At 38.5% G+C, this 12,143-nt stretch overlaps 1 protein-coding gene across 1 annotated transcript in view; it reads left to right on the top strand.

The window, feature by feature from the left end:
* Window positions 1-1,322: 1,322 nt before the first annotated feature.
* The window catches only part of LOC131694213 (hyaluronidase A-like), a 75,087-nt gene continuing 64,266 nt past the window's right edge, over window positions 1,323-12,143 (top strand). The window contains exon 1 of the mRNA XM_058982721.1: window positions 1,323-2,208. Within this exon, the coding sequence (XP_058838704.1) occupies window positions 2,096-2,208 (113 nt within the window). The 5' untranslated portion in view covers window positions 1,323-2,095. The remainder of the gene's footprint in view (window positions 2,209-12,143) is intronic.

Below are 12,143 nucleotides of genomic sequence, written 5' to 3'. Positions count from 1 at the left end.
ATAAAATTTATATGTATAACTTCTCCGTAAGATACTGGAGTAGTCGTTTGTGGCCAATCAATTCCTCCGCTGTAACTCGACATTCTCCTCTTCAGCCAATCTGCAAAGAGACTTTCACGTCCGGAACGAACGTCGAAAGCTCAGTACGAAAGGCTTTGAAGCCGCAGATCATCACTGTTATAGGCGGATGTGATTGCGTTTTCTTCTCATTGGCATTATGCACAATGCGAGGAAATTTAGAAATTTCATCAGCTTCACATTCGGATAAAACATCGAATGAGTTGCTGCAGTCAATTGAATTTTCGGGTGGAGAAGATACCCTTTTCCGTTTAGCTTTAATTTTTGGCACACGGCCTTTCTGGGAGGACCCAGGCATGTTGGAAGAATTAAATATTTCTTTAGGCTGAATTGTTCTTGAAAAATGTTTTAGTCTTGAGAAAGACTGATTGAGTAGAAAAAGTAGGTAGACTTGAGAAAGACTAATTGTCGAAAAAAAATATAGGTAGTCTTGAGAAAGACTGTTGCTGTTGAAAAACTCTAGGTGAATCAGGAGCTATCAAGATTTGTGACCGGTTCGAAAGTTCAAGCCGGTATCAAATTTTGACGGGTAATTTACTACAAGAGGCTGCCTTATTCCACAAAAATAATGAACTTTGCAACCAAAAAAATAGCCATTCCCTTGAATGGATTTTTTTCATCACTATATTCTAATTAGAAAGAATATAAAATAAATTGCATGTGTTTTTTTCCGCAACCGAAACGTCGCACAACTCGGTCTATCGCCATTGTTTTCGCAGTCACAAGAACGGCTAACCACTCTCATAATTTCTTCTTGCATATGGTTGCACAAACCAGGAAGACCATTGTTGTTGGTCTGCATAGAGCCACTACCGCCTGCACAGACAACAACAATCACAACAAAACAAAGCTACATTCTCCGCCTCATCAGCAGATTTAATGTATCCCTCAGTAGCGACCATACCGGTCTGACCGTTACAATGCGCGGTAGCCGAGCAAAGATTACTCATCCAGCTGTACTAAGAAACCGTCCTCGTAGGTAGGTAGGTAGGTAGGTAGGTAGGAGCCAATGTACTTGCTTGGCCACTTGAAGCCACTCACTGTTCGGCAGCCCAATTTGCATACAAAGATAACACAATGTCAAGTAGACCAACCGACTCGCGTTCCTACGAACATGTAGCCAAGTGAGTATGGCAGGCAGGCAGCAGTAGGTACAAGTGCTCTAATTACTATAGTTAGTTGATGTAGTTGATGTTATTGTTGGTGCTCCGTCGTGCGAAGTCGAGCAGTCGGTATCAGACAGCATTGCGCGCGCGTACAGCTGCGCTGCTCGATTGCGCGGGAAAGATTCAATCAGCCAGCAGCTGCTGGCTCGGACGGAGAATTATTAAAAATTCGATTCTTTGATGATAGTGCGTCCCCAGCAGCCAAGCGCCCAGAAGATGCCCTGCCGGTGATGACTGTGATCGTTGTTCGACGCTGTCGAAGTCGTCACACAGCGATGCTCGTACTGTTGGTGGTCGTCGGCTCGCGATCGCCGCGGTTCGTACACAAAAGGGGAGAGAGAGAGGACGAACTCCGTTCTACTAATGGATTTTAAATATGTTTCCCGCGCTGGCAAGTGGCTGCTGCGGTTGACACAGTTCAAATTTGCAGCAACGCTCGACAGCAGTAGCAGTAGGTTCCAATGAAGATTCGGTTGGTGATTTGTGTTGTCGGGAAGACACGGTCAGATTCGCGCATCCGGCGGCGACCGATGAGGTTCGAATTCAGTGTACCACCGGTCCGGTCAGTGACACAGAGGCAGTAATTTATCACAATTCAAATATTGATCGTCTGGGGTGGGAAGCTGTTGCGTAACGCATGTGGCCACTTGGAGAGGGTTCTTGAGTGTGTGTAATTGAAGTGTTTGACTAGGAGTTGCCGTGACCGTGTGAAACAGTTAGTGATGTGTGCACAGAGTAATTAAAAGGCAGGGCTTTCTTGTCGAAGGGCAAATTTAAGTGAGAATAAAGTGAGCGATCATTAATCTAAATCAAAGTGTAGTGCGCCAATAACGTCGCCCATAAATCCCAGAATGCAGTCCGGTTTGAGAACAGCTGTTGGCAGATGTGGGAAAATGTTCACTAAGTGCAGAGGCACGATTCTGTCGGCACTGGCGGTCGTGTGTATCAACTTTACAGGATCCAGGTGAGTCTCGAAGACCTGTTCGCGGTGTGGTTGTGATGAATGGATGAACGTGAAGCACAATTTCAAGGCCAATAAACTTTGCGTGGTGGTTCGATATGGCGGGAAGGCTGAAGAAAACTTTTCAAGGTTAGCGACACACGGTGTAAAGTGAATTAGCACATTGTGGCTATGTCGAGTGTTGCTCAAGTTCAAGATTCTAAAATTACCAGGCCTCATATCGGGTTGGTGGTTGATAGTGAGCGATGTTTGTGGTTGTTTTTTTCTGAATGTACCTTTATAAAGCTAATTACCACAGGTAATCGAACTACTAGGAACTGTTTATGTATGCAATGACAGTTTATGCGATGATTTTTGAAAGCTTGTCAATTTCAGATACGAAGTATGTTGTATAAGGATATAATAGAACAAGTTTGGGAAAGAAGCGATCAATGTAAGCAATAGAGTGCAGTTTTTCACGCGTCAATTTTTGTGTAACCAGGTGAATTGTGAGATTGGATGTTTCTTTTCGCGGCAATTTTGTCCGAAATGACGACAAAGAGTTTTTGATTCTATTGATGTTTTGTAGCCACTCGAAACGAGTTGTGCTGCTGTTGCAGTTCCCGCACTCGTCCAGGGTCACATTGAAATCGTTTCTTCCTCGTGAAGTAAAACATAGCCATTGTCATCAGGATGCGCGTCCGCCAGGAATATCTTGAACAAATCTAAGGCGTCGCCACAGAGGAGTATTTGACCGAAAAAGCCGAAATTTTCCGAAACCGTAATCAAGGACATTATATTATATCATAATATTCCCTAGTATTTTCTGCATTAGATGGTAACCACGTTGCATATATTTACTAAAGTTTGGCAACGCTGTTAACTGTCAACGGTAGGGGTTTTTAATATTCCAGGCTAATTTAAAGTTGCGCGTGGAAACAAAAGATTCCAAACATCAATGATTCGAATTGTTCCGACTCAAATATCCTATTTTTTAAATAAACCAAGGTCAGAGTCATATTTTGGTGTAGATGGATCCATGTACTCTAAAAATATCAGTCTTATCAAACTTAAATACAAAGTAAAAAAAAATCCGCGAATTTTTTACTTTTCAAAATTGAAAAAGTTTATGTTCCCAGTCCGTCCCAGTGAAAACACTTGTGCCTTAATTAAGTTTAACTCAAATACTAACTTGAACTTCGCACGGACAATGTAATAAAACGAGGAAAAATGACAAAAATGTCAAATTTTCCAAATAGCTTGCATTCAAAATGGAGCAATTATGCGCAAGTTTTTTTTCGCCGATCTAGTAGTATTTGAGTTAAACTTAATCAGGGAATTCGGAACAATTCGAATCACTGATGTTTGGAAGATTTTGTTTCCACGCGCAACTTTAAATCAGCCTGGAATATTAAAAACCTTTGACAGTTAAGAACGTTGCCAAACTTTAGTAAATACACGCAACGTGGTTGCCATCTAATGCAGAAATTACTAGGGAATATTATGATATAATATGATGTCCTTGATTACGGTTTTTGAAAATATGACTTTCGGCCAGCTTTTCGGTCAAATACTCCTCTGTGCGTCGGATAGATACACGGTAAAAAATTGTCACGTCTAATTCAAATGTCTTTACACATAAATTAGTTTATCATGTATCACTAACCATTGAAGTGATTTAGAATTGATTTTCTAAGGATTTATAACTCGCATCAAAATGACCTGGTCTTTGAAAACTATTTAATAGACATAAGCATAAGCATAAGAGATCGCCCGTAGTTGCTGCTCCGTTATTGACCAGAACCAAATTAGGTTGAAAAATGTTCATTGGAACAACATGATGAGCCACATCGTACAAGCTATTCTGATCCCTGCATGCTGATCAATACCGACGCCGGCCACGTCCGTATGCAGATCTTCTAGGAAAGGAAGGAATGTTAGTCCGATACATGTTGCTACTAGACACCGAGGAATCCTCTGCATCTCCACATCACGGGCAGGGGAAGTTGTTGCGTTATCATGTAATAATTGCTCTGAGCAGCCGGCTGCCGAGAATTTGGGAAATTTATCATTTGTTGTATTAATACGATTAGCAAAATAAGCAAGTTGCACTCCGGATAGCCAGCTATAAGTAGCACTGCTTATATTTTTAATTAATATTCAATAACGCGACGATTTTTTTCGTGGTTTCTATCGTGTCGGTGCTGATTTTACCCGGCGATCGCTTGAATAAAAGGAGGAACTTATACAGAAGGTTCATCGGACTCTTCCATATATGTCGCGGAGTTGGTAGTTTTGAAGGGAATAGGGTCTAGGATTCACTCCAAGCAAGCGATGCGAACTGTAAAGCATAGTTTATTAGGTAGTTGCTTAGTTTTTAATTCTTTTTAAACTCTGGGTAGCCGGCTACCGAGAGTATCCTATGTTTCCTTAACAGAAGGAATTTAAACTCCACACAGCCGATCGTGGGAGTATCGCCTAGAAAAGCTAATTTTATTTATCATTAAAATCGTAATGGGCCGGATCACTACTTATTGCGGCATTATTTAGACAAATTTCGCTATTACTTCTCTACGATAAATTTTTAGGTTGCAAACTACCGAGTGATACCACGTTATATAGACAAAGAGTTATGATAGCTCGAGCTGTTATAAATCAACGAAAGTATTTCCTATTTTCCTAATCGGATTGTTTGTGAAATACACGTATGCGAACGATTACATCGAACATTAAAGGGAAATACAGAGGATCGTTACCCTGATGCACGTTACCAATAACGGAATTTTAAATTAGATTCATTAAAACAGACGCAGCGAATTTTCAGTACGTACCCGCGATCATCGATACCAATCAAATCAAAGTCCCATTAGAGCCGACCTCCGGACAACTATTCTTTTTTACGGTATTGTCTTCTCAGCTAGATCCGTTCGCACCCTCTCATTCTGCCACTATCGGCAGAAGGCCGACAGCACCTAGTCGTCGCCGGTCTAAGGACCAAATGTCATCAATAGACCTAGACTCGCGTGGGAGCATGAAATATGAATTGAAAGCAATCCAATGAACATGACAGCAAAACACGTATTCGTCCAAAGAAAAATTGGCCGACCGGCAGATACATGTTCCCTTACAGTGCCATCACATCAACGAACACCCGAAATTTACATGCGACAAAATATCTGCAATCCCGAATATAAAAGAATCAAAACCTCTACTCATTTGCAATAAAATAAGAAAGTAAAAAAAAAAGTTGAATATCCAAGGCGGCTCATCTTCAAAGATAGCACCGCCGATGAAACACCCAATAAAAAATAAGTGACAAGGGACGCGGACGAAATTAGCTGAGCACCGACCGGCTGGTTTGCCAACTATTTTTTGGCCGAGGAATTTTGGGGCGACATCTGGTAGTCGCTAGTCGCGGGTGAAACGCCAATTATTTGAATATGCCTATTTTTCTTATTGCCGTATTTTTTTCATTTTTCGGATCGAATTTTTTTCTCTAAAAAACCATTTTTCACTAATTTGAGAATGTCCAGTGTGTTTCTAGATGTTTTCTGTGCACTTTTATTGTCCTTGCAACGGGAATCGACGGCCCGTAATGCGAGGAAAAGATTTTTTTTCATTTGCCGGAATTCGATTTTCACAAACTGTCACCACTCGCGTCAGTCGAAAATATGCCGAAAAATGTATTTATAAGCCCCTTCACTTTTCATAATCGTTAAATTGTACCGTTATTCACACTTTCGTTAACCTGGAGACAGTAAACTGTGCCGAAAATGATGAAAATTAACCGACTCGAAGGGAGCTTTACGAGAGTCCAATTCTTTGAAAACTATTTAATAGAAATGATCTTAAAATTGAAATAAATATCCGTTGGATTCGCACCACTGTACCAATCTATTGAATTTGAGTGGTTCCATCCTTAATTACAATTGTCAAAAGTGTTACTATGTTTTAATTGCCGCAAGGTTCTACTGTATCGATTTTGTTGGCTATTTTCGGCAAATTTGAGACTAAGAGAAACGAAAGCAATGAAATTGAAAGACGGATAGGTATTCTAGAGCGAATCAGTTATAAACTTAGAACGGAAAACTAGAACTAGGCAGGCTCATATGGGCATGATCGAAAGGAAATGTGAAGAATTCTTTGCCTTCTGCAGAGTAGGAGTTGGGCGTTTCACCCAAGTCTACCGCCGGCGTCGGCGGTAAAACATGATGATGAGTTATGTTCTACCATAGACCATGCGGTAGACTTGGGTGAAACGCCCAACTCCTACTCTGCAGAAGGCAAAGAATTCTTCACATTTCTCGAGTACTTTTTCAAATGGACGTAAGTAACATTGAGAGCCTCTCTTTGTTTACTTTCTCTTTCGTTTATTACGACGTCATTACAACACTTTGTACTAATTTTCCAGTACATATCGAAAGCCGACGGTTTTTACTACAATATTATGCAAAGGGTAGAGTAGTAAATGTTGAAATGGCCGAGTAATGAACAGAAGAGAAAGACCTCAAAGAGAATCTCTCATTGTTACTTACGTCCATTTGAAAAAGTACTCGAGATTTCCTTTCGATCATGCCCATGTGAGCCTGCCTAGTTCTAGTTTTCCGTTCTAAGTTTATAACTGATTCGCTCTAGAATACCTATCCGTCTTTCAATTTCATTGCTTTCGTTTCTCTTAGTCTCAAATTTGCCGAAAATAGCCAACAAAATCGATACGAATTGTCAAAAGTGCAAAGTCTTTAATGGACTGCAAACACATGCTAGGAAATAGGAGCAAAAAATGGAAAATTTTCATTTCCAAAGTAATATCGAACGTGAGTACAATATGTTTTACTTATGTTTAATTTATTATGTAATTATTTGTTCTCAGGTAACATATCTATTATGGGAAATACCGCAAGGAATACGTATATAGTTGAATTCAAATAGGATTGTGGTACCGGTAACACCGTGAGGATTTTTTACCGTGTAGGAAATATTTTTTCTGCCTGCACTTTTTGCCTTCCTCAAGAGAAGGGATAAACAATCACACTGAAAGTTGGCCCTTTAACCGAGGCCTGGAAGGCCGAGTCTCATATATCATTTGACTTAGTTCGCTGAGATCGGATAATGCCTGTATGTGTGTGTGTAGGTATATGTGTTTGTATTTTCTAAACTCACTCACTTTTCTCAGAGATGGTCAAATCATTCAAAGTTAATTTCAAATGAGCTGCTAGGGATCATCCATAAATGACGTAGCATTATATGGGGGATGGGGGAGTATTGTATTTTATGATGATGTGTGACGACAGTGGGGTAGAGGGTCATGTCATGCTACGTAGCTTTTTAAAAGGGGAATAACTAACACCGTTTTTAATATTTTTTTATATTTTTCGTTGATAAGGGGGGGGGGGGGGGGAGAATTACCGTCAAGCTACGTAATTACCAGGGGGTATTTAGAGGTTTGTGACGAAATGCTACGATGGGGCAGGGGAGTGTTAAAAATCACTCAAAAATGCTACGTCATTTATGGATCGACCCCTAGTGCTTTTTTCGATCGGACTTCCGGTTCCGTAGTTATGGATTGAAGAGCGCGATCAGCAAATAAATTCCCAAATAAATCGGTAGCTCTATGATATCCAAACGATGAAATACATATTAAAAAGGGTCCAAAATAACTTAGATTTGCGGGTCTAGATCACTAATGATCATTCTTAGCAACTTTGACCATATTGGCAACCTATGACGGTTCTCGATGCCCGATGATGGGTACTTTCCGAATTCGAAAGTTGATATCACACCTTTTTCGCAGCGAATTCTTTACCGATTTTTACAAACTTGATTTCAAATATTTATTTTAAAGAATTTTAACCAATAACCAAATATTTTTACTGAATTTGGGGGTCGCTGAGCGCAAATTTGATATTGAAAAGACCGGAATAACGCTTTATAAGGCCCAGAGTTTGGGGCTATTGATTAATGTGTATATTAATAGAAACACGGTTCTTTCACTTAGTTTAGAATATATTTACATTTATTTCGTAAAAAAACTATATTGAAAATGTACTTGCTACCATCCGTTAGAAAACGTCAGTCTTCGTAATGTTTGATGTATTTCCAACGAGATTGGTGCAAATATAAAGACAAATCGAGGTGAATCAGAAATTCAGAAAGAAATTAAGGTGGGTTACTGGTTATCAGCTGATTAGCAGTAAATAACCCCTGGATTCTGGGGATGAGTTGAAAAATGAGACCACAGATTACAGACGTTCATTAATTCATTTTATTTATTTCTTTGCAATTTTTACCACTTTTAAACGGAATTTTCGGATTAAAAATAGTTGTTTTTACAAATTTGCATCACCGTAATCGCCGTATTTTCTCAAAAAACTGTGTTATCAACGAAACGAAAAGGTGGCAATATAGTGTGCCACCACCGCCTTAATTAGTCTTATAGTGACAAATCGATTTTTTCATACATTTTATGATATGAGTTTTGATAATAGTGGGCGATGAATACAAATGAGGACATATATACACTATCAGATTTCGTTACCGTCAATTCGGTTCATGCGGATTAGATTTCAACGTACTTTAGTGAACTGGAATCTTTATCATCACTACAAATTTTATGATGGAATTAATCGACATTCTTACCACAGACAAACAGACGTAACAGCTTGATTTGTAAAGGGTATTTTTCGGCTTATCAGTCGTGAATTAGACAGCGAAAACAACTATATTGTTTTTACTTCCAACGTTTCGATGGCTTTATTCCACCTTTATCAAGGTTTCTAAAAAGAGTTCGTAGTTACTGGAGTGTACATATGAAAATTGTTGATTTTAAAGATAATATTGATTTTAAACTCACAAAAATTTTGTTGTTTTCTTGTTATGTTAAGATTTGTTGAAAAAGTGAACCGTCCTAATATTTTGTCAGCGTCAAATAGTGGCTATGGAAGTCGTATGTTGTAGTTGTAACAAATATTTAAAAACTTATTGTACAATATTACTCACTGCCGTCGTTCGCATATTTTGCATTTCACTGTACCTGATGAAATTTTTCTGGGTTATAATTAACTAACGTTTTTGGGTAAATACTTGGGAAAAAGCACTAAGGTTTGTCTGCTAACTCTGATGTTTTTAGAATCCTTGATAAAGGTGGAATAAAGCCATCGAAATATAGTTGTTTTCGCTGTCTAATTCACGACTGATTAGCCGAAAAAACACTTTACAAATAAGTTCGACAGTCAAGAGACATTTTCAGTAACAGCTTGAAGTAAATTCTAAAAAAATAATCGCCCACGGTATACTAGTAACATCTGTGGAACACATTGAACAAAGTGTGATTCTGGCAACCATGGAAAATAAATCTTTTTCAACCGAAGTCCTAGCAACAATAACCTCGCCGGTTGTCAAATGAAATATGATAAATGAAAGGTGGGCGTATTTTTGCAGTTGTCATTTCTCAGAATAAAGTATCAGTGTACTGTTTCTTAAACATCTATATAATGCTTATTTATCAGAAATGTCTCAATTTTCAGCATAAATGAAAATAAATGTTCTATTCTGTGCATCTATTCCCATATCAACGAGCTAATTATCGCCTCATGGGTGTGCCAATTTCCACCTCATCGAAAAACAATCTAATTGAAACGCAATGCCTCATATTACATTTATTTATTTATTTATTTATTTATTTATTTATTTATTTATTTATTTATTTATTTATTTATTTATTTATTTATTTATTTATTTATTTATTTATTTATTTATTTATTTATTTATTTATTTATTTATTTATTTATTTATTTATTTATTTATTTATTTATTTATTTATTTATTTATTTATTTATTTATTTATTTAGTTATTTATTTATTTATTTATTTATTTATTTATTTACTGGTCTTCGAGGTACTCGTACAGACAGCTCCCTAGTTAATATTAATTCTATGTTTAAAGGTAGTCTTAGTAATGTTAAAATCATATTTGTCAGCTACATCATTAAAATTACGACAGCATACATTGAACGGATTGTTTTGCGAAAATAGAGTACGATACATCGGTAACCGAAAGAAATCAGTTCGTCTGGTGGGTCTAGGCGGTACGTTGAATCGGAGCTGGCACAGCCACTCCGGACTATCTATATTGTTTCCCAGAAGATCAAATGCAAAGAACCGTTGCAACATTATCCTCCGACTTGCAAGAGTCGGCAAACGTAGTAGAATGCATCGATGTTCATAGGGCGGTAGATGAATAGGATCAGTCCAACGTATTGACCGCAGAGTGTAACGAACAAAGTGACGCTGAATTCGTTCGACGCGGTTGATTTGTATCATAGGGTGCCCACACAAGTACACCGTACTCGAGAATGCTACGTACAAGGACGCTGAAGAGCGATTTTAGGCAGTATACATCGTTGAATTGTTGCGTGTTTCTTTTGATGAACCCCAATACGGCGTAAGCTATGGCTGTAGACATTGCAATGTGCTGCGCGAAACTCAATTTGGTATCGAGAAGAATGCCTAGATCCTTAACTGTGTTTACACGGTTGATGATGCTTGTCGACATTTTATAATCAAACGTTGTTAAGTGCCTGTTACGACAGAACGAGATCACGTTACACTTTTGTACGTTTACTTCCATCCCGTTTAGTGTTGCTCCAATTTAACAGCGAATCGATATCGGCTTGGATGGCACAGCAATCGACAGCCGAAGAAATTACACGAAAGAATTTCAGATCATCCGCGAACGTGTACTTAGGGGATTGTATAGTGGAGCACAAATCGTTTACGAATAATATAAACAGTAGCGGGCCTAGATGACTTCCCTGGGGAACACCCGACTCGATCACAAACGGAGATGATCTCATTTCATCGATGCGAACGTCTATTTGCGTCTATTCTGACTAGATACAGCGCAAACTCGTTAGTTGGGGGTTCGCTAGTTGGGCTGTCCGCTAGTTGGGTGTTCGCTCGACACTCTTATGTCAAAACTGCAAGTCAAAAACTGATTGACGTTTGAAAGTCTTCGATTTCTAGGGGCTTATTGGTTGATTTATATGGCGATATAGAAAAAAAAAAATAGTGGCAACATAGTATGCTTGCGCTTTATCGGCTTTTTTTCCGACGGTGTATCCATTTCTTGTTTTATGTGAAGGAATTTATCAAATGAATAATTAATGGCAAAAAGAACACTAATGACATACTTTGTCACAAAAATCAACTTTAAACTGTAAGAAAACAGCCAACTGTCGTGAACCGTAAAATATTTCTGTTTGTTTATTATTGAAAGAAACCAAACAATTAGCGTTTCCCTCGGACAGTTTTTGCCAGCTGTCAGTTGCCCCAATTAGCGGATACGATTCACTAATTGGGGCGCAGTCGGGACCCAACCAACGAATTTGCGCTGTATCCAGATCATGGACGCCAACGCGTGATTTGTAAAACGAATCATTCTGCTTTTTTCATCCGATCAAAACAAACGTAAACGTGATGCACATGAAAGAAACTCATCAGCTATTAGTAGAAGAGCGCCCGGCATGTCCCTCGTACAAACAACGCGAGGAGAATCTTAAGCGTTCCCTTCAGGGATACTCTAAGCGATCTTCTGCAGAAATACTGAAAATAGCTACACCAAAAAATCTTAAATAAGATATTGCCACTTATGTCAAATTGTTAGTTAGTTTTTGGCATTCTTTATTGATTTAGCGCTCCGGAAGTCGTGCAAATTTGTTCTTTGGCATTAGGAATAGCAATAATGGTTCTAATCATAGATAATACTGAGAAGTTTGGGATAAGCGTTATTAAAAATATCGCCAAATGTCATGTTCTAAATGTTTTCAATTGACATAATATCCGAAGAGAGCGATAAGAGTTATAAGAAATGTCTCATCACACTGTTAGGTGGATTAAAATCATTTTTTGAAAAAAAAAAATCAACATCAAGAATCGTTCATACAGAACCAAAGCAAGTGTTT

This window comes from Topomyia yanbarensis, chromosome 3, assembly GCF_030247195.1.
Source record: "Topomyia yanbarensis strain Yona2022 chromosome 3, ASM3024719v1, whole genome shotgun sequence".
In the NCBI taxonomy this organism is placed as follows: domain Eukaryota; kingdom Metazoa; phylum Arthropoda; class Insecta; order Diptera; family Culicidae; genus Topomyia; species Topomyia yanbarensis.
This window is presented reverse-complemented; position numbering and strand designations above follow the sequence as displayed.